The sequence below is a fragment of the Bacillus rossius genome, chromosome 1, assembly GCF_032445375.1.
Source record: "Bacillus rossius redtenbacheri isolate Brsri chromosome 1, Brsri_v3, whole genome shotgun sequence".
In the NCBI taxonomy this organism is placed as follows: Eukaryota; Metazoa; Arthropoda; class Insecta; order Phasmatodea; family Bacillidae; genus Bacillus; species Bacillus rossius.
Window position 1 is genome coordinate 317,705,765 of NC_086330.1, and position 21,666 is coordinate 317,727,430.

Here is a 21,666-nt window from a genome sequence, read left to right on the forward strand (position 1 = left end):
GTTACAGCTACTGACTTTTAAAAAAAATGTGTGCGTGGGGTCACGTGCGACAGAAGTGAAACCTCTTGCTTATTTGGTATAGATAGAGATATATTTTTAGTATTTTTTTCATTTAACAAGAGATAATAATGTAGAATAGTAAAGCTGCGGGTATGATCTGAAATAAAAAAAAATGTTTATTGCTCAAATCAATAAATCTTTTCCATACGAATAAATACATTTTATATACGTACTTTAAATAAAATATATGTGGTGGCGTCAATCATCAACCGTTACGAAAACTGAGGAGTAGACAAACAAGCAGCGTTCCGAGAATTGCGTAGCATCACTGCTGCGTCTTTTCTACCTCTCCCCTACCGGCAGCTTCAACTAGCATGTAGCATGCTACGCTACGTACCTATCCCCCCCCCCCCTTTTAGCCGTCTTCCTATTCGACCGCTAGCGCATGCGTTGGAGTGGCGTCAGCATTGCGCATTCTTCTATTCCAACGATTCCCCCACCACGTACCTAACTATTCTCCTCATGCGATCGGAATTTTCGGAACGATCGAAAATTGTAGCATCCTCAGTAAAGGAGTTTCACTTCAAAAATTTATAAAATTGATATTGCTTCCACCCCGCCACCCACCATCCAGCGCAAATTTACGACTCGTGTTAAGGTGGCGACCAGACTAGGTCTCCACAAGTAGTGCGGGGCCCTTGGTGTTAGAGCGCTAATAAGCTTTATATGAAGTATCTACGAAGAGCATTTAAGAGCCATTGCATTTGTCAATACAAGTTCCGCTTCAAGATTTCGTCTATAACGTGTACATTGTGGACAGTGAATAAGTCTGTAATATTTTTTACGTATGAATAATTTAACACACAGTTATTGTTGTAAAGTGTAAAGGAAAGTGTCTCTTTAATATTCAACCATAAAGTGGTCCCATAGAGACGCGTTACCGACGCGGAGACTGCGTGGCGCGTAGGGGCTGCGAGGCGTGCGATGCGCGAGCCAGTGTCGCCCTTATCGCCCGCCGAGGCCCCGAGTGCCTCGTGGCGCGGCGAACGAGAGTCGAGGAACCAGCGGGGAAAACAGCCAGTAAACGGAATCAAATAAGCGGTATGGTCTGGAGAAGAAGTCTCCGGGGAAATGGCGGGGGGTTTGGAGTCGGGGAGTTGGTTGTCGTGGCAACGCCGCCGTGACACCCCTGGAAAACATTTCCGCTCGGGTGGGAAGGATGCAGGGTAGTTTTGGGGGCGGGGTGGAAGTTGTTTCGGAAGAGAAATGAGCAAGTCGCTTTATGCGAGAGGCCTGGGTGAAAGCATGTCTGTGGCGGGGGTGGAAGGGGGTGGGGTGGGGGGAGGGGGGGGGGGGAGTTGAGCGGTTAATGTAGGGTGGCCCGGGCTTTGGAGAGGCAAGTTCTCGATGCCTGCGCGGGCGGAGTGTGTTTGGCGTGTGTGTTAATTAAATCCCAGTATCGATACTCAGCTGATGTTGAGGGCCGTACTGAAACCCCACGAGGAGTAGCTGATGTGATTGTGGTCTCGGTGACTGATACCCGCCCATTTAGGTGCCTCGCCTTGCTAGTCAACAGTGCTCTTTATATCCAAGTTCAGCCACTGGTTGTTTCCACAACTATTAGTTACATAGTCGCAATACATTTGGAGAGCTGCTCCCCATGTATCCAGTCTCCTCTGTTACTCTCTCCTTTGCTGTGCTAATTTTATTATTAACATTACAATTTGTAGTGAACAGCAAGAATATGGTCGGTATAATACAGACAGGTAAAAATTTGTGTGCTTTGGGGAAAGTTGTATTTTATGTACACCTTTAATTAATCCAGAAAAACCAAATTATTAATAAATGATAAACTGGAAACATAAATATATGAAAACAATTTTATGTAATATTTGTAATGTGGAATTACACTCGACTACAAACATGCAGACATGAACCATACATATAATCAACTACACACATCTATTGTTCTGTCTCTATCTTAACATTTGTCTACTGTACAGATATGATATCCTTCAATAATAAACTATAATAAATTATTAAGAAAACAAAACAAAGAACGTTTTATGTAGTGGTAGTATCGTCACTGTCAGCAGCGGGTCGAGGGAGCGCCCTGAGAAAACCCACCGCGTTACGACAGTTCCCGCCGTTGTTTCTCCGGATTGCCTCTGACCGCCGCGCTGCCGCAGAAGCAAGATGAAGTCCGTCGCGTTTAGATTGTTCAAAGAAAAAAGACCACACCGAGGAAGATCTGCTCGGACCATTTGCACTGTCCAGGCGACACCGCAGCAGCAGCAGGCGGTGCGATAACAGCAGTTGCTGGTCCACAGCAGTTGCTGGTGTCGTGGTCCAGCTGCCGGGAACCGAGAGCCCGCGGAGTCCAACCATTACCTCTTTCAACGATACTTAGTATTTAGTGTGTAGTCGCTGCGAAATGACGAGGCGTTTGTGATGTGTTATGACTTGTTTGATTTAGCGGGGCAGCATTTAGGGTTCGAAGCCGCGCTGTGTGTGTTGCAAATGTATTTCTGTTAATTGAAGGAGGAAATAAAATTAATTGTATTTGGGAGTATGGGTTTGAATCCGCGAGGAAGGCCTTTCCCGCGTCCCTTTTACCAGTGATCGTTTATTAGTGTTACCAATTTTTGGTAGTGTGGCGTGTAGGTAAAGTTGTTCTGTATTAGCCGGTGTTGTGGGCTTTTGATACTTCTGAAGCCCGGAATAATTGTTTAATATGTTTTTGAAATGTATATTACTTTTCGTCAAAGCTCAGATGCACTATATCCCTCAAAGAGCCTCTCCCTTCTAAGGTAAAACGTCGGGGATTAGACAACTACACTACTGCGAAAACGATTTCCATAAATTACCTGACGACTAACACGCCGATATTGGGGGATGTATTTGGTTATCGATAAAATAAGCAATTTTTTTAGCTTTGCCTAGTTTTTAGTTTCAGTGAGATTGCGTTTTCAATTGGAAATAATATATTCCAAGCTGTGTTTGAATTGGATTGTGTGATATTGTGGACGGGATTTTTTGCTTGTGGAAAATGTCCTTCCTTGAAAGGACTTGCTTGTTGTTTCACCTCCATGCAGAAGGCATTGGCCAACCACTGTAGGATCACCTGACATGTCAGTTTCAGGTGCGTCGCGCTTCCCGCACCGCGGCCAACACGCTCAGAAGCTTAATTCCGGTGTTCAGATTATTCCAAGTTCTTGAATTGCCACCTCTGGATGTAATTAGTTTTGAGGATATACGGTTTTTTTTAGTTTCCCGTGGTTTATCTTCATTTTTGTAAATCTTGAATATCATTTATCTTAAATCTACTTGTTTTCTATTCGGGTGGCTGATGAGAGGGGTGCATATATGTTTTAAGTTCTATGGTATTAGCCTGATGCTTCGGCTTAAATTTTTTTATCATACACGTGCCTTATTTATTTTATATATATTTTCTTTCTTCTTTGTCCTAAACGTTTTTCTTTGTTGAGACACCATGCTTCAATTCGATTCTTCATTCTTATTTCCTGATCTCATACCACCCTGTTTTCCGACAAATTTTTTTTCTTAACCGAACTTTAGCGTCTTGCTTCGGAGATATTATTTACGTGGATTCTCTGCGTTTTGTCTTCAAGCATCTTCTTTGAACTTCTTTGAGCATGTTTTTGACTTCCTGTGTGTTCAGATGAGGGCGAGTGGACTATGGAACGCTGGTTCGAGAGCACCACCAGTGTTCGCGCGCCTCTCTATCCCCCCCACCCCCCAACACCCCCATCACTGTCGCCATGTTGCTCCCCAAATGGCTGTTTGCTGTTATTGGATCTCCCCCTCTCGGCTGCTTCGGCTCAGCGAAATTGATTTTTATTTATTTGGGGGGAGTTCTGGACGCCTGACGTCTCGGCGGAGCTGTTGTGTTGCTGCTTCCCGTTGTCGCCCTCCGTTCTCTGTCCTTCCTCCCCTTCCTTCCTACTTCCACACTCCCTTCCCATTCATACTTCTTGCGCTGATGGCCTCCGGGCTGATAATGAACACGCAGTTTGCGATGTAACACACCAAGCAACGAAGGTCGGGGAGATCACCGCAGGAAGAAGCTATGTAATTACGAACATAATATTGTTTCGCTAAACTCCCACTTATGATGATACTTTGGCGGTATAAACAGCACCATTCGAGTATGAACATTCGTCTCACCTTCGCTACGTTTCATTCCACCCGTTTATCAGTAGGAGGTATGAATCGAATAATAGATTATCGATGTAGGTATTTGAACTGTAATAAGTTGAAATAATGTGAAAATTTGGTGGCATTTTTTTCTTTGAACATAGATTAGTATGTTAGAGATTTTTTTAAAAAAAATTGTTTTAAAACTTGAAGTTTAACGTGAACAAAAAAAATTGAGGTTAAAAAACTGTTACTGAAGTTACGGAGGTGGTCTAATTACCTAATCTGCAGTTTCATGTTTACTATGGCAAAACTCCCACGTGTGTCAACATTAACGACGCCTTATTTCATTGTAGCTTTAATTAAAATAGTTTAAAGTCAAAACGAATGAAGCAATACTTGGTATTATTGAAACAAGGAAGTAAAATAATAAAACAAATTATATTTAATTTGTCGATAGTCATACTTGACCGATGAAATACGGAGTGGTCGCTTGCCCTTCGACGTGGTGCACGTAACGCCGTGGCCCAGGAGATGGCGGCGTGGACGGCGGCGGAACACACTCAGCTGCCGGCGCGTGTTGCCGTGGAGCGCGGCGAGCAGGGAGCGTCTCGGCGAGAGGTCGTGACCTTTCTTGCTCCGCACCCGAGCGCGTAGCGTCCTGGATTATTCCCGCTGTTTTGCTCATTATTTAAAATAAATTCGCAATGTGTTAGTAGTTCCTTGTTTATAAGATGTCTTTATCATTTAAATAAGCTTTTTTTAAACAATTTTTTAGAAACTTAAAGGCATATACATAGATAAATCCTTGCATTATACGAGACCACGATATCGTGAGGTGTACAGTTTCGAAATCAACAGTTCGTTTGTAGCGTTTGTCGTAAAACTCTTCATTTTTAGTATTACCATTTGTTAACCAATAAAAGTAGTCCTAAGAAAAACGGTTATAATGTTTAGACACGATTTTAAATTATATGCGATTCTATTGTAGTAGTTTTTATTGGTCTCGCAGACTTTTTTTTACCTAGCAGCCAGTGGTTTGACAGATTATAACTGCTGCAGAAACATGCCTTAAATACTTCAAATTTAAATCCATCGAACTTTAACCACGTGCGAAAATTGGTATGACACACAGAGTAATTGGAATAAACATAATGGTTTACCACTTATCTTTAAATTCGCTGCCAGCAAGTTTCAGTAGTGGAATTAATATAATATTGGCTACGTTTTAAACATCGTTCGACGCGTAGAAAAAAATAATTTACATCCTTTACTTCTTCTCTTACACAAGATTTGCACTGTTAGTGATTACAGTTAAATATACGGACTTTTCAACGGAGAATTTAACTCAAAACGAAGAGTTCTTCGTAATTTCAGGTAACTGAATCTTTGTTGAAACTACGCCGTTTTTCGACTTGTTGTATGTTTCGTTCTTAACCAAGGTGGACAAAATAATTGTGTTCTTGCCGTAAACGTAACTAGTTTTTGTAAAATGTTTTGTTAATTTTCCAAGAATATGCTTTTGGTTCCGTGTTCAATGTAAGTTAACTTAAGTGTTCGTAAATTTACGAAGATCTCCTAGATAATTAGTAACCAGCATTCTTCGTTAATTGAAGTTGACAAATGTTAATAGTGTGTGTGTATAAGCTGGAATTACTTCGAAGTCGCATTTAACTTATCTTCGCGTGTAAGGTATATTTCACTCGCTCATTAGACTCACAAGTTTCATCTCGCTTTTGAAATGCAGGGAAGTTGCCCCGCAAGCTTTACAGCTGCGAGTTTTGTCCTTTTTCCTCTTAATTTTCATCTTCCCGAGTCGCTCCACAGCGTCATTCGCCGTATGAGTAGATTTTTAACTTTTACTCTCGTAAACCACATTAAGTTATTTTTTTACCAACACTTGTCAGAATGATACGTAGACCATGGATGGGGCCATGTTGGAGCTGCTTTAATTAAATGCGGCCTAAGACGGCAAATGGAGAGCACTGAGTTTTCAACAGTAACAATTAGAAACACCTCAACAATCCATGCCTCATCCGCGACTGAAACAAAGAACTACTAGTACTTAATTTGCTTTGCGCCCCATCCCACCTTGCCGAGTTGTCGGCTGTAGAAAAGCGTGAAGCATGTGGCGTGTTCACGAAAATAAGTCGGTAGTTTAAAAAAAGGTTAATTTAAAAGAAAAAGTTCGGATACTTGTCAAAGCACGGAACAATGTTTCAACGGTGGTGAGACTCGCGCTGTAGGGGACCCATGTTTTCCACGTTTCGCCCAAAACCACTCCAGGGTGCGTGGCCTGTAGGTCATGGCTGCCTCCCCCCCATTATTCCTAGTATGTCGACGACACGACACCGCATAATGACCCCGTGAACCCGGTACAGCGGAGAACACACGAGGGACGCGAGCAGACGTTGAAAGCACGGTTTGTGGCTGACGTGTTTATTAGCGGGCTGATTGTTTGCAGCGCCGTAACGCGTTGCGCACGGCAGCCAACTGCGAGAAGTTGAAAAGCTGCGGTCCCGGCAGTTGGGGCCGTAGCGGTGGTCGGTTTATGGGCTCGCTCGTCGCCGACACACAGCTGGCCCCGTCTGCTCGCTCGCTCGTTACGACCGGCGATGACGTCAGTCTCATCGCCAACAATTACACCCGTTAACCCCCCCCCCCCGTGCCCCTCCCACACCTCCCTCCTTGTTCCTCCACGGCTTTGTGGCAAGCTCCCCCCCCCCCTCCCTGTTCGACCATAGCACCAACAGCAAAAGACATCTGGCATCGAACGTAACTCACCAGAGTGAACACTCAATGCTATTTGATATTCGCATTTGTTCTTTGTAGTCGCTATACAAAATCGCACACTTGACTAACAAGCAGTGGCGCAAAACTGTAGGAATCGCCCCGGGGGTTGGTGGAGGGGGAGGGGGGGGGCGGGGCCGTAGAGTTTCTCTGCATACGGTGCCTGTATGTTCTATACTGCGCTTATTTTGGCCTATATGCACACAATAAGCAGATAACTTTTCAGTAAGACATAGTTTTGTCATTAAACCCGTTTCACAATCGCGCTTTTGCAAGTCCAGGCAGGTCCTCCCTCAGAGAGTGACTTCTTAATTCCAGGGTGGTGGCTCTGCCCCTCTCCCCCTCAGTCTACGCATATGCTAACTAAACTATATTGTTATGATTTTAAAATACCTTAGAACTCATTGTAATTCAAATGAACTATGTTATTAAAAATAATAAGACTAAATGCTATCTTTCTACGCAGGCATGCAGGAAATAACTAAAATGTGTGTCAAGTCTGTATGAGAAAACTAGAAAATCGTCGTTGGCATGTCAAGCAGCTAATATAACGGTGGGAGATTGAAGAAAAACGTAGACATAAATATTGTTTCAGCTTGTGTCCTTGAGGAAAAATCATGCAGGCATATAAAAATTTAAAAAAAATTAAGAATTAAAATTAAAAATAAGCAAATTCAAATACTTAGGTGTTAAAATAAAGCGACATACTAAGTCTTGTAACTCAAAAAACTGGCACACTTCGCCCTGTAGTGTTTCCACCTGGTGCCATCAGTGATTAGCTATTAGATAGTTTGTTGCGACACGAATATTGTTTGTTTATTACGTTACAATATTCAGCTGTCGAGTTTATTGCAGCACCTGTTCGAAACTGCGATCATAATTTTTTATTGTTTTATAAATAATTATTATTATACACATTTTAATCTATTTTAAATTTTAAGGTTTTGTTTTTTAGGTGGAAAATTTTTTTCTAAGTATTCAGAAAGTTTTTTAAATTCAATTTCACTCTACGGATAATAGTTTTCATTCGAAAAATAATGCATTTCCCAAAAGGGATAGAAAATTTTATTATTTTAATTCCGCAGGTAAAAAATACCTAATGTGTGTTGTAAAATGTAAATTTGAATCCGCTAGAATTGAATTAATATTTTAGACGTGTTACATTTTGTGTTTACGGAAATTATTCCCTATCAGCGATAGGGGTAGTAAAGCTAAACTCGTAGGGCGCATGGCTACACCTTACCTGGAAACCTATTTTTCACAAATAATTGTAAATATAACTTCTACACGTCTATAATTTAATTATGTGAAGATTTTAAGGACATTTTTGTTCTTTGCCTTGCTGTCAATTACGCCTTGCCGAAAGGCGGTTGATGCCGTTCGAATTTTTCAAAAAAGCTTAAATGATGGAAAATACGTGCCTACGATCACACTGGAATACTCTACTCGTGGTTTTAAAAATGCACATCAGGTTTGAAGACAGCTCTTTTGCGATTGGGCGCGCGCGCGCGCTCGTTTGTTTTTACTTCTTTCCGAGAACAAAACGAGCACGTCTTTGGGCGAGCGTGTTCTCGCCGGCCGGTGACTCACGAGGTGGTGATGTCTCCCGCAGGACCCTCCTCGACCCAAGGATTGGAAGGGGGGTTGTGGGATGGAGGGGCGAGGCAGGATGCGACAGTCGGCAGTGTCCTGTCCGTCTCGCGGCCAGTTCAGTTCTTCTTGCAGAGTTCTCCGGCGAGCACCACCGGGTCTCCCTGAACCGCGGTACCTTCTGCGGGAACCTGCTGTAGCAACATGCTACAAGTAAAATTTGTTTATCATGATTTGGCGGACTGAAAATAACCTATATTCATCCTGTATTTTTTTTTTTTAACTAACAAGGGGCGTAAAAATTTTTGCGGCTAGTTTCCAAAGAATTTCTTTGTAAAATTATCAATACTATTTTTAAAAGAAGGATAAGAAACCGTGTGCTAGTGTTCGCGTGAGAGTTGGCGGGAACTCACTCCACCCCCCGCCGGTAGCAGCGCGTCACCAGGGGACAGCACCGTCGCTCGCCATGCCACAACGCCGCGGCGGGGCGCTGTGCCGGCTCGTCTCCAGGTCCTGGTCAGCGGGGGTCGACCAGGTAACCAGTCGAGAGCTTTCACGCGGCAATTTATTTATTTATTAATTATTATTTATTTTAGCTTTTTATGTGTACCATCTCAGGGGAGCATCCATTAATTACGTGAGCTTAAATTTTTTTTTTGTGGGGGGGGGGGGGGGGGGTGAGAAGTGGGGTCCAGCAAAATCTCATCAAATCTCATTTAAAAGGAGAGCGGAGGTCACTGCAAATCTAACGTCAACTTTTCAATTCAAAGAATATACATTATTATTTCAGATGATTCATTAACTTTATTATTTTATTTATTTTGATGGGTATTCGGTTTTTCCCGAAGGAAAAAAAAAACAACTTTTTATGGCTACTGAAATTTATATTATTATTTTGAGAATAAATAAAAAAACTTAGAGTTAGTAAAAAAACTAAGAGTCTGAGCTCGAAGACATTGATTATAGAACAATTACATGAAAGTCCATGGAGTGAGTGAATAATTAGGGAATAGGGAAGGTTGCACCTTAAATTTAGTATTATTTTTCTCTTATCCCATCAGTATCAACGCCTAGGTATTTGGGGTATGTAGCAAATTACAAAAGCATACATTAAAATAAATTTAAACATTTAAAATTTATTGGGTAAATTTCACAAGAGGGTGAGGGGAGGTCCCGCCACATCGCACGAAATATCGCCAATATGAAGGGAGTGGTCCAAATTAAAAGAAACATTTCACGTAATTAATTGACGCCCCCTTAGCTCTCGGTGTACGGCCTTTGGTGGGAGTAATTTCGTTAGTGGAACGGAAGTCGCATGGAACGGAGATGTGTAACCACGGTGCTGCCATCTGTGTCGGATGGCGCGAATCAAAGTTCACAAAGACATGCATAAACTTTATAGTATTAACTGTTTAATTAATTTTAATAGGTCAGTATATTAATAAAATTACTACTCGAAAAACAGGTCCAAAGCTGGGGTGAAGTATTATGAAAACTCTTTTTCACTTTTATCGGCTATTTCATTTAATAGTTTAAAATTTCGGTCTGTTAATTAAATGATTCAATATTCGACGCAGCTGCACCTGCAGCCAATTATAACGGCGTTTACGGAAACTAAGCGAAATGCGCGTCAAGAAATGTAGTTGAAAACACAATTTGTGTATATTTATTACGCTCGTCATTAGTAATTCTATATTAGTAGGGGGAGGGCAGGGGTTCTGGAACGTGCAAAGGATATACAAACTAGGTAATTAATCACTGTTACCCCTCCCCCTGCCCACCATCCCTCCTCCCCGCACCGCGCCATTGTCGGTGTTTCATCCCCCCCCCTCCTTACCAGGATGTTCCCCCTTCCCCGGGTCATTATTTATTGATTATTTTGGTTAATTTATTTATTGGTGTGACAGGTGTACTCCACCCACCTACCACCCTATCCCCCTCCTCTCCCCCTTCTCCCCCCTTTTTCTCCCTCCCAAAATGTCATTCGAAAGTGTAATTTTTTGAATTTTCTTATGTTTTTTATTACATTATTTTCCCAAAATCAGGAAAATTTAAAAACATTTTTGCGAAATTTGTGTAAATTATTTTTCATTTATAGTCAATTTTCGTGAATTTTGAAGGTCATTGTCATCCGTGATGACCGCTGTGATGTTCAACCCAAGATGGCATACAACCACAATCCCAATCCTCATTTCACGACTCCTGGGCTAGTGTTGTTCTGCAATTTCTAGCTGTATTTCGATGCCAAAATATTCAACGTCAATGCTATAACCCCGAATTCAATAATGATTACAAAGTCGAAAGCCCCGAATGCAGATTGATGACAACACTGAATTTAGAGTTGACCGTAGTGCCCAACTGCGGAAGTACATTACCTACAGTTAGTAAATAAATTCTTACATAAGCGATTTTTTAATGAAAATTATTAACCATTGAAAAATAACAAATTTTGAATAATGCAAAGGAATCAGCTCTATATTTTACACCAAAATACATTGCTGCATGGTGACATATATGATGTTTCAGTTCTTGGGAGGTAAGCGACACTTAAAATTCGGTCGTGTGGTCAACACACTTTACGTTTTCTGCGCGCTTTGTTCAATTCCGTTTTCAGCATTGTGCTCAGTTTTTTTTAAGTGGCTATATGGCAGAGTCGAACGAATAGTAACATTTTAGAAAGTATGTTCTGTTGGTAATCCAGAGCTAACTTTTTTCCCCCTAGCGTTCTCATCATTCGACGTTTTGGTACTTACCATTTTACAACCTTTCGGCTTTAGGACGGTCCCCCTGGTTCTTGGAGGAGTGTATCTTGCTAATTTGATCAGCTCGTTGTTCAGTTTGTTCGGCGTACACCAGAAATCATCGGGAAGTTTCGTGACGGGAATACCGGAGGCGGGCAGTTTCCGTTTGTTGACGGCGCGAGCTGTTAACGCCGCGTTGCGGTGGCCGAGCTGACGAACATCCGCTCGGAACTTGCCTCGCGCCCTGTAACCGCGAGCGTCATCGACCGACAAGTGTCTCGGCGCACTGGCTCCACCTTGAGTTATCTTTTTGACGTGGAAACGTCTGTTTCCTCGTTACAGTGGCAGCCGGTCGAACGTTCTTGTGTGGCAAAATACCGTCAGATTTGAAACGCTGGTAACAAACACACCTGAGAATAGTACGGGGTAGGTCTTGTGGCAAAATATTTTATAAATAAATTGTTTAGTACATATTAATATACTGTTAAACGTGGGGAAAACGGGTTCGTAAGAATAGCCCAATTAATTTTTATACAGTTTTAATTACTACTAATATTTACATTACTTATTAAATCACCGCACTTAATGTCTGTTCACAAATCACTCGCACTTAAAAATGTATTTTCATTAATCACTAAATATCTGTCCCAGTCCACAGTTCACACTCCTCACTGGATCTAGGCTCAACAGTGGTTCGCCTCTTACCTCACACCTGTCCACAGACAGCCTAGAGCCACTCGGTCGCTTTCGCGCGGTCCCGTCACTATCCTCGTCGCGCTGCTCGGTTGATGAAAAAAAAAAAAAAAAAAGGGGGGGGGGGGTATTTTCTTGTCCTCGCCGAAGTTTCACTTTACTCAACTGGCACTTTCGGGATGTTTGAACGTCGCCGCTTATATACCCTTGGAAGCCATTCTGGAACCGAGCGGAGAGGTTTTGACGTGTCGCGTCATCCCGGGCCAACCCGACGCTCGAAGTATCCAGAATAACGACGCTTGTTCACACCACACCATGTGGAATTCCCAGGCCACCAGGGATAGATAACAGCGCCGAGAAAGGTGGTCGTGGGGGAAGAGGGGATGGTGACGAGTCTGGGCCGCTATAATCCCCGAAGGTATGCGTGTGATGTCAGTCACCGTGCGGGGCAGCCAGGTCTTGGTAACTGGCGCGCATCGCGGCCTTGTCTCCCGCGTTCGTAACAATACTATTTTGTGACAAATATGATAAACTACTATTCAATGAATTTGAAGCACAGGAAGTTAATTTTCCCCCATAAATCTGTACAATGATTAAAAAACTTTTTTTCTTACAGAAAAGGTGTGTTCGTTGTCATAATATTGGTATCACATGTTTTAAACGGATAAATTTATTCATGCCATCGAGGTAAGAAGTAGACCAATACCTCCTTGGTTCATACTGGACATAGCGTCTGCTATCTGGCTGACGTGATAAACAACGCCAGGTTTTCACACATAAAGCCTGGAGCTGTCCGTTATTAGTCTCTAGTGTATTTGCTAACAATGCGTCAACAATGCTTGAGTCCACTACGGATAGATAATTTCTGTAAGTGTTTGTCGCGCCGTATTTTTTTTTTGCCTGTGATGTCATCGTACCAGGGTAGGCGCATGAGCGAGATTGTTACGAATTAGCTTTGTGTAAGGTATAAATCGGTGTAGCGCGGAAACGCGTTTACCTAGAACATTGATTGATCCGGACGTCGTTGTGAAGATCTTTCCTTGCACTAATAGGACCCAAAGTGTGGGAATAAACATATTTGTCGGAAAATAAGTGTAAATAGGTAATTAATTGAAAATTACAAAATAATTAAAGACCTCATTTCGTATGACACGTAAATATGCTCGGAATTATAGAAAACGCACGTCAGAGGAAAGCTTGCGTCGAAAAGGAAATTAAATCCCTATGTTTTCACGAAAAATATACGGACTCGAACTGCTCCATCATTCCTCCCTTTTTTTCTTTTCTTTGCTCAATACTTTTGGGATAATGGTTGTTCTTATTAGTTAGAGAAGGCGTTAGCACATCGGTACTTCATCTAATGAGGATGCCGGGTTTAGTAACTTTTAAGATCACACGTCTGCAACAAGGCTGTCTGAGTTAGATTCTCAGCGGAGCTAAACGCGGATTTTTTTACAAATTGTAAACGTAGCGGACGTTGTTGCGAGACAAGAGTTTTTTTCTCTCGGGGTTCTCAGTTTCCCCACACCCACACTATTTCTTTCAGGAGACTATGGGTTATATTTCGGTTGAGTTAATATTTGTTAATAAATAAAACTGTGTTTAATTAATTGGGCCAACCAATTCGTACTTATTTTAATTATTTGCAACAATGTGTGTTGTACACCACGTAGTAAAGTTGACAGATAGTTCAGATTTTTTTTGGTGTATATTAACGAAGTAGGAATGTTTTAACTAAACACAGAAATAGTTTAATTTTTATTTCATAGAATTCAGAATAATTTTTTTTTTCTTTCGGATAAGTATTTATATATTTTTGAAACATTATTTACTGTAGTGACGCAATTAAAAAAGAGAGATTGCAATATCTTCCACGCCACATTTTGGGAACCTACCGAGAGAGAGCAGGAGAAGAGTAATTAAACCCTAATGTCTCCAACATCAGTGTAATTAGATACGATGAGAGGTGATGTGATGATAATGGAACATTGATGGAATGAAGGGGTGCCACCGTCAACCACGTTCACCGCTAGCGAAAAATCTGAGTTTAACTCCCTCCCCATAAAAACTAAATGTTTTTATTGAGTCACCACATTCGGTTTTATTATTTAACACTTTCTTTCATATTTTAAATCCAGATTTTAGATTGTAATAAACGATTTCCAAAATATCTTTATTATATGAAGTACACAAGGTAATGCTTATGTTATACACACTAGGCATTTAAGAGACAGTGAGTATATAGCTTTATTTAAGCGGAAAAGTATTTACCATACGAAAATTTAACACCTGCATATATCTTTGCTTTTTACACGTGACTATTTTAAAAGTGTTATTGTCATATCGTATGAGCAATTGAGGGAAACTTGAGCGTGGTATTAAAATAAGTTGTAAGTCACCCAGTGTGTCCAGCATCAAGGAATAAAAAATGATTACCTGGAATTTTCAAATAATTTTGAATTCATGGAAAAAAAATCAGAAAATATTCAGGAAATTTAGATCTGGTTGGAAAAAAGGCACATACTACAGTGTGCCCCATAACTCCACTTCAAAACGAGAGCAGTCAATAGGCCAGTGACGTTTCTGAATAAAAAAATCCCCAAATTCCTAAGTGTCGTAGATTTCTACATTTTTTCAAAAGTTTTTAAATTGCCAATCTGCACTAAATTATTAGATAGTGTCACTAAAAGTTTGCTACGAAATTATTAATAACGCTACAATCGATAACAATTCAAAATAAAATTAAACATGCTATACTTGTGGAGAAAAAGATTCTTTGTACGACTTACGTGGCAAAAATACTTTATCGGTTAACTTTGACTGTTCACACTATAATAAAACTTTTCTTTGTTAACTTAGCAAGTTATTTTCTTTAATAGGTCTGTTTTTTATAAAATAACTTGCTACGTTATAAAAATAATATTTTACAGTATAACTAGTTATGTTGACCCGGTTAAATTTTTTTGCCGCATATGTCTTCCAAATATTTTTAAATGTAATTTTCAATTGTTAATAATAGTAGTGTTGTTTATGATAGCGTAGAAAATTTTTTTTTAGTCACAGTATCTCATAATTAGGTTCAGGGAGGGGATGTGAAAACATTTAAAGAAATTGCCGATATATCTTTAATGCATTTTTTTTTTAAATTTTTGTTTTGATTAAGAGCCATAATTTACTGACTTATCGGCTGTTATCGGCTTGACGTTGAGTTGTGGGACAGCGTGTACATCGGAAAACTATTAACTGTATCCTGCGTATTGCATTTGGGTTCAGTTTTTGTTGCAATGCTTTTGTGTGGCAATTTTTTTTATAAACAGAGTTGTATTTTATTTTGTTGCATGAGGCTGAATTCCTTATCTGTGACAGTGCGTCTGTGTGTGAAGTACGACACTTTTCTTTGGGAATAATTTCCATTTTTTTGCGACTGTGTGAACAATTTTGCACGACGTTGAAGAATTATTTGTGTTGACTATGTGACTATGGCAGTGTTATGAAGGTAGCGCGCCCCCCCCCCCCCCCCCCATACACACACACACGCGCGCACACAAACTATAAGAGGCACTAGAAGACACTAGAAAGCCGGTTTTGCTGGACGTATTATCTTGCTTATGAATCGCTCGGTCGCTCGGCTAACGAAGGCGTGGAGCCTTTCCACAGCGAGTTCTGTTTCCACGCGCGCACGCGACATTACCAAATCGCAGGAAGCACTGCGTAAGACGTAAATAGAGCAGTGACGCTGTGTTCGGGAAAGTGTGTTGGAAGCCTGCGCTGGAAATACTGCTCGCTGGGGTTTTTGTGACGTGCCACTTCAGTGAAACGCTGAAGGAAACCCGTCGCTCCGGTGCGAACTGCTGAGTGGATGTTGATAGAGAGCTGAACGATTATGCAGCGACTGGTTAATGGTCCCAGCATGTGACGTATTTGCCAACACAACTGTCAACACGTGTGTGACGGCACTTTAATAATAATAAAAAAATCTATAAAAATTCTGTACATTGCATAAAATGATCTTAAAAAATTTATTATTTTGAAGAAAAAACACAAATATCTCTTTATAGTTTTTGTTTCATTGTTCCGTTATTACGTAATAACTACTGAACCTTTCTCAGGAAACTTTTTTTTTTAGTTAGGTCTTTGGTTTGTTGAAACACTGGTAATAAATCATCACACAATTCTACCCGCGATGGGCTGAAAAGGAAATACTATGTTTTACATCGGGAAGTTGTATCTCTGAAGTTCATCAGGCGAAGTTGAAATATTGGGTGTATATTGCAATAAACAAAAACCCCCAATTTAACATTTTATGTAATTTCACTCGTAAGGGGGTGATAGGGGTAAGAACTTCCTAATAACATTTAGTATATATATAACTGTTTAGTGTATATATGTATGTATGTGTACATATTTAATTTCGAATGGGAGATAAGTCTACGAAGCAAGGTATGCAAGAAGTAATAAAATAAAGAAAAATAAAATCCATCAGTATTTTTTTTTTACTTTTAAATTCGATCGATAAACGGGTTTAAAAAAAAAGGGGGAGTCTTATTTTGTATAATATATCTCTCCAAACATAGTCAATTGGATAAAAATATTGAGTTCTGAGAGTAAACAATCTAATAACCAAAATTTTCTTAAGAATTAAAAACGTCATCCATAAATGTTTGAAAACTAGGTATTTTAGATTGGTTAAAAAGAATGTTTGTATATTGTACGTTCGGTTTATAACGAGCTCAACATTTATCGGTATCCACAAAAGTAAGACGATAAATTTGGCATTATAAATATAGATTGAATATAAAAGGAGTTTATGTCTTTCATACAAACTTGACGTGTGTGTTTCATGTGTTTATTAATGTTAATATGTATGAATTTATGACTTGTCCCAACGAAATCATTTGACTTAAAAACAAAGTATAAAAAACAATTAAATAAACATAAAATGACTAGTTTTCTTTTGTACGCAAAATCATTCTTTAAAATTCTATGTGTAAACTTTGATGGGATAAAATTCTATTATTCACTGACATTTAAGTGCGACGAACAATTTTAATTTTAAAACTCCAAAAAATACATTAAAAATCATACTTACTTGTAAAAAAAATTACATAAAGATTATACTGGACCACCTCCTTCACTAAATCCTGGCTACGGACTTGATTGAATGTGTGTATTGTAAGCATTAACATGTGTTTAAAGTGCTTTTGCGTAGTAACTGTTCCAATTGGTCCGTCACGTGGTGTGTTCGACTTGCAGATAGACTACCCTGAAGTGCAGGCGGCGCGCACCAACAGGACCACAATCACACCCGCCAGCATGGAGAGAGGCGGCGGCGTCAGTCTGGTGTTTGAAGACTCTGTAAGTCGTCATAACTTAATTTTTTTTAATTTAAAGTTATTCACACATTTTTAAATACTTTTTAAATTATCAATTATGTTGGCTACTTAAAGTTTTTTTTTTCTTCCTTGTGATCAGTGGTTATTTCTTCAAGTGGGAGGGATACGTACCGAAAGATTAATTTCGGTTTCAATAATTCTAATGCCATAACGTTTTTTATCCATAAAACTAATAATTTGTCCACAGTAAACATATATATTACACATTACGAAATTTACAAAGACCATGCCGATGATGGTCTTCTTACAGTATCATTACGGTTGTAGCTGTTCTAAAAACAAATTAAATTGTTAACTCCAATGACTTCACAGGGTAAACTATTTGTTGCAGATAGTCACTATTATTTCCGGGCATTAACGAAGCCATATTTAAAGTTATGGTGTCTATAGGTTCGTATATCTAGCTATTTATCTCTTTCTCATTTAGGCACTTCAAAGACAAGAATTCATAAATACAGGAACATATGCATTTGAAATTCTGAAAATATTTGCATACGGCTTTCTTGCAGATACAAGCATGTGAATGTTAAATTAGTTTTGTGCATTTTTGTATCTGGTTGATGTTCCAAGAAGGTTTTGAAAATTTTGGCAAGAGAAGGGCGTGGGTTGTTATAGGACCATATTAAATGAGTGTGTGGGGCTTTCTTTTAGTGCAACAGAAGCTCTTGGAAAACTTTTTTTTTTATATGGAATACCTAGTTTATATATTAATATGTTGCTAAGCACATGGTAAATAAAAATATTTAATCTCGTAAAAAGCTGTCCAGAATGTCAGGATTATTCATGTTTAAGGAAAAAAAAATATCTTATGTAAAATGGGCATCTAGGTCAGATATTGAATGCTAGGGGATTTTTTTTTCCTCTTCATCTGCACATGCTGTACATAAGACTGAGTACAATGTTTACAGATGGAAAAAAAAACTGTTAGTAAGAATTTGGCGAGTGAATAATAATGGATTTCAGGAATTTTCTATAAGGATGTAGTATTCATTTGGTCATTGATTTTTTTTTAGCCTAAAATGTATTTTACATGTAAATAAATTATTTTTTTCTCTAAACATATTTCATCATTTTTTCACACCGTATTTATTCTTCTGTTAAACACTTCTCTTTAACTATTACGGTCTGATGCCATGTACACTGCAATAGTTTTATAGTCTCGTATTGTATTTCTGGGGAATGCCGTGGCAAGAGCCATATAGATTTCATCTTTGGCAGTAACATATTTTGAAATAACTATGTAGAGTTTACTATAGTACGTATATCAATTATCATTCTAATGTTCGAAAAGATAGAGGGACAATCATTGAGCACTTAATGAAGTTGGCATAGTGGAACTGTCAAAATATTTGTGATCGCCTGTTGTGAAACCTTTCACGCTAGTAATTAGAAGCAGATTTCGTTTGGAAAAATTCCGTATCTATAGTCCATCTCGTGTAAGAGTGTACTTTATTCTTAAAGAGTCATGTGACTATTGCGATGTCATTATACATATACTACATTAAATAAAATACTTAGTTAGTGAACGAGTGTTGCTCCTGGCCGCATGCAGTGAACGAGTGTTGCTCCTGGCCGCATGCAGTGAACGAGTGTTGCTCCTGGCCGCATGCAGTGAACGAGTGTTGCTCCTGGCCGCATGCAGTGAACGAGTGTTGCTCCTGGCCGCATGCAGTGAACGAGTGTTGCTCCTGGCCGCATGCAGTGAGCGAGTGTTGCCCCCAGGCCGCATGCAGTGAGCGAGTGTTGCTCCTGGCCGCATGCAGTGAGCGAGTGTTGCCCCCAGGCCGCATGCAGTGAACGAGTGTTGCTCCTGGCCGCATGCAGTGAACGAGTGTTGCTCCTGGCCGCATGCAGTGAACGAGTGTTGCCCCCAGGCCGCATGCAGTGAACGAGTGTTGCTCCTGGCCGCATGCAGTGAACGAGTGTTGCTCCTGGCCGCATGCAGTGATCGAGTGTTGCTCCTGGCCGCATGCAGTGAGCGAGTGTTGCCCCCAGGCCGCATGCAGTGAGCGAGAGTTGCCCCCAGGCCGCATGCAGTGAACGAGTGTTGCTCCTGGCCGCATGCAGTGAACGAGTGTTGCTCCTGGCCGCATGCAGTGAACGAGTGTTGCTCCTGGCCGCATGCAGTGAACGAGTGTTGCTCCTGGCCGCATGCAGTGAGCGAGTGTTGCCCCTAGGCCGCATGCAGTGAACGAGTGTTGCTCCTGGCCGCATGCAGTGAACGAGTGTTGCTCCTGGCCGCATGCAGTGAACGAGTGTTGCTCCTGGCCGCATGCAGTGAACGAGTGTTGCTCCTGGCCGCATGCAGTGAGCAAGTGTATGCTCCTGGCCGCATGCAGTGAGCAAGTGTATGCTCCTGGCCGCATGCAGTGAGCGAGTGTTGCTCCTGGCCGCATGCAGTGAGCGAGTGTTGCCCCAGGCCGCATGCAGTGAGCGAGTGTGTGCCCCAGGCCGCATGCAGTGAGCGAGTGTGTGCCCCAGGCCGCATGCAGTGAGCGAGTGTGTGCCCCTGGCTGCATGCAGTCAGCGAGTGTGTGCCCCTGGCCGCATGCAGTGAGCGAGTGTGTGCCCCTGGCCGCATGCAGTGAGCGAGTGTGTGCCCCTGGCCGCATGCAGTGAGCGAGTGTGTGCCCCTGGCCGCATGCAGTGAGCGAGTGTGTGCCCCTGGCCGCATGCAGTGAGCGAGTGTTGCTCCTGGCCGCATGCAGTGAGCGAGTGTTGCCTCCAGGCCGCATGCAGTGAGCGAGTGTATGCTCCTGGCCGCAGTTCTCGCCGGCGCTGACGGGGCGGCCCGAGCTGTACGTCAAGTCTAACCGCTCGTCGCACTCGTCGGACACCAGCTCGGCCTACAGCGGCTCCGACACCATGGCCAGCGTGCAGAGCTCGCTGGACGCAGAGGAGGTGGACCTGTCGGGCCTCATGGAGTCCATCGTCGACTCCGACGAGGACGACGAGCTGGCGGAGAGCATAGAGGTGAGACACCATCAGCCACCACCCCGACCAGTGTTGCGGTGTCACGTGGCGGGTGTGGAGTTGAGATACGGATAGTAAGGGGTACTCCTGAGGGCACGTACCGGCCTTGGTGTGATCTAACCACTCGACCCGACCACGGGCCGCTAGCAACGCAACAGGTAGTTAACCTTCAGTCCACACTAATTTCTTTCCATCACTGGGGAAAAATATTGCGGATAACATAAAAAAAATCAGTTTATTTCGGATAAATTATGAAGTGATCTAATTTCGTACCTGGAAACCGCTCTTGGTAATTAAAAACATGTAATAGAGGTCTACACTTGTATTACCATTTACTTTCAAAGGGTTTGTAATGTATAATGTGCGTTATTTTTAAGCACCTTTCAAATTTCGAATAAAAAAAATCCGTGGCATCGCTAGACTATAATTAAACTTAATGAACCAGCTATGTTCAATAAAGAGCACTTTTTGATAGTTAATCATCTTAGTTCTCGGTATAGAGCGCAAAGCTGCAGAAGAAACCACACTATTTGAAAACTACTCAAGATAACAGATGGGTGTGTTTACGAAATAATTTAAGAACGCGCTAATGATGGATGGGTAGTTCTGTTTTCGTATTTCGTTTTTAAAAGAGTGAAAAGGGCTAAAACGCGTGTTTTTAGATTTTTTTTTTTTTGGCATGAAGCGCCCTCATATAATGTTACGGTTATCGCTCACATTTCATATTTGTCCTATGCACGACGAGAAGACTGCACACCAGTTCAGAGCCTATCTCAGTATTGGGCTTTTAGATAGTCAAGTCGACGGAAAAGTTAATTAAAAGATTAAGAGAATATCTATGTTTATGGAATAAATCGATGGAAGAATATAGCAGGCATGATATGCATGACAATTCGTGGGATTTTATTCCAAGGGAATTCTATGTAAGTTGAATTCAACCTGAAAAAAATCCATACATTTTGTGTCGTCCTGTCTATCAACTGCTTCATTAAATGATTAAATTCTTCAAATCCTTTTGTTTTTATTTTTAAATTCATGAGCCCATTTCTTTTTACGTTCACATACTGTGAGAGCCAGCAGAATATTATCATCGACGGAATCATCACTCGAATCCCACGGCATGCGTCTCTCCCACCTCGCGAACTAGACTATCCTGTCTGGCCGCCTGGCGCAGCGAACATAGCGTAGCTTTCTGTGTGGCCTCAGCTTTACACTTGGAGGAGATACCTGCGGTGTGTTAAGGTACTGTTAAAGTTGAAATGGTGTAGCGACTGCATCGGGTGCGCCTTTTCTGTTAGGCATTGTTTGTTTGGTATTAGATCATAATG

General features: G+C 41.2%; 1 protein-coding gene across 1 annotated transcript in view; it reads left to right on the forward strand.

Moving 5' to 3' along the window:
* Positions 1-21,666, forward strand: part of LOC134527972 (rap guanine nucleotide exchange factor 6-like) — a 760,364-nt gene that overhangs the window by 669,444 nt on the left and 69,254 nt on the right. Inside the window, exons 6-7 of the mRNA XM_063361085.1 lie at positions 17,226-17,327; positions 20,132-20,338. Of these exons, the coding sequence (XP_063217155.1) occupies positions 17,226-17,327; positions 20,132-20,338 (309 nt within the window). The remainder of the gene's footprint in view (positions 1-17,225; positions 17,328-20,131; positions 20,339-21,666) is intronic.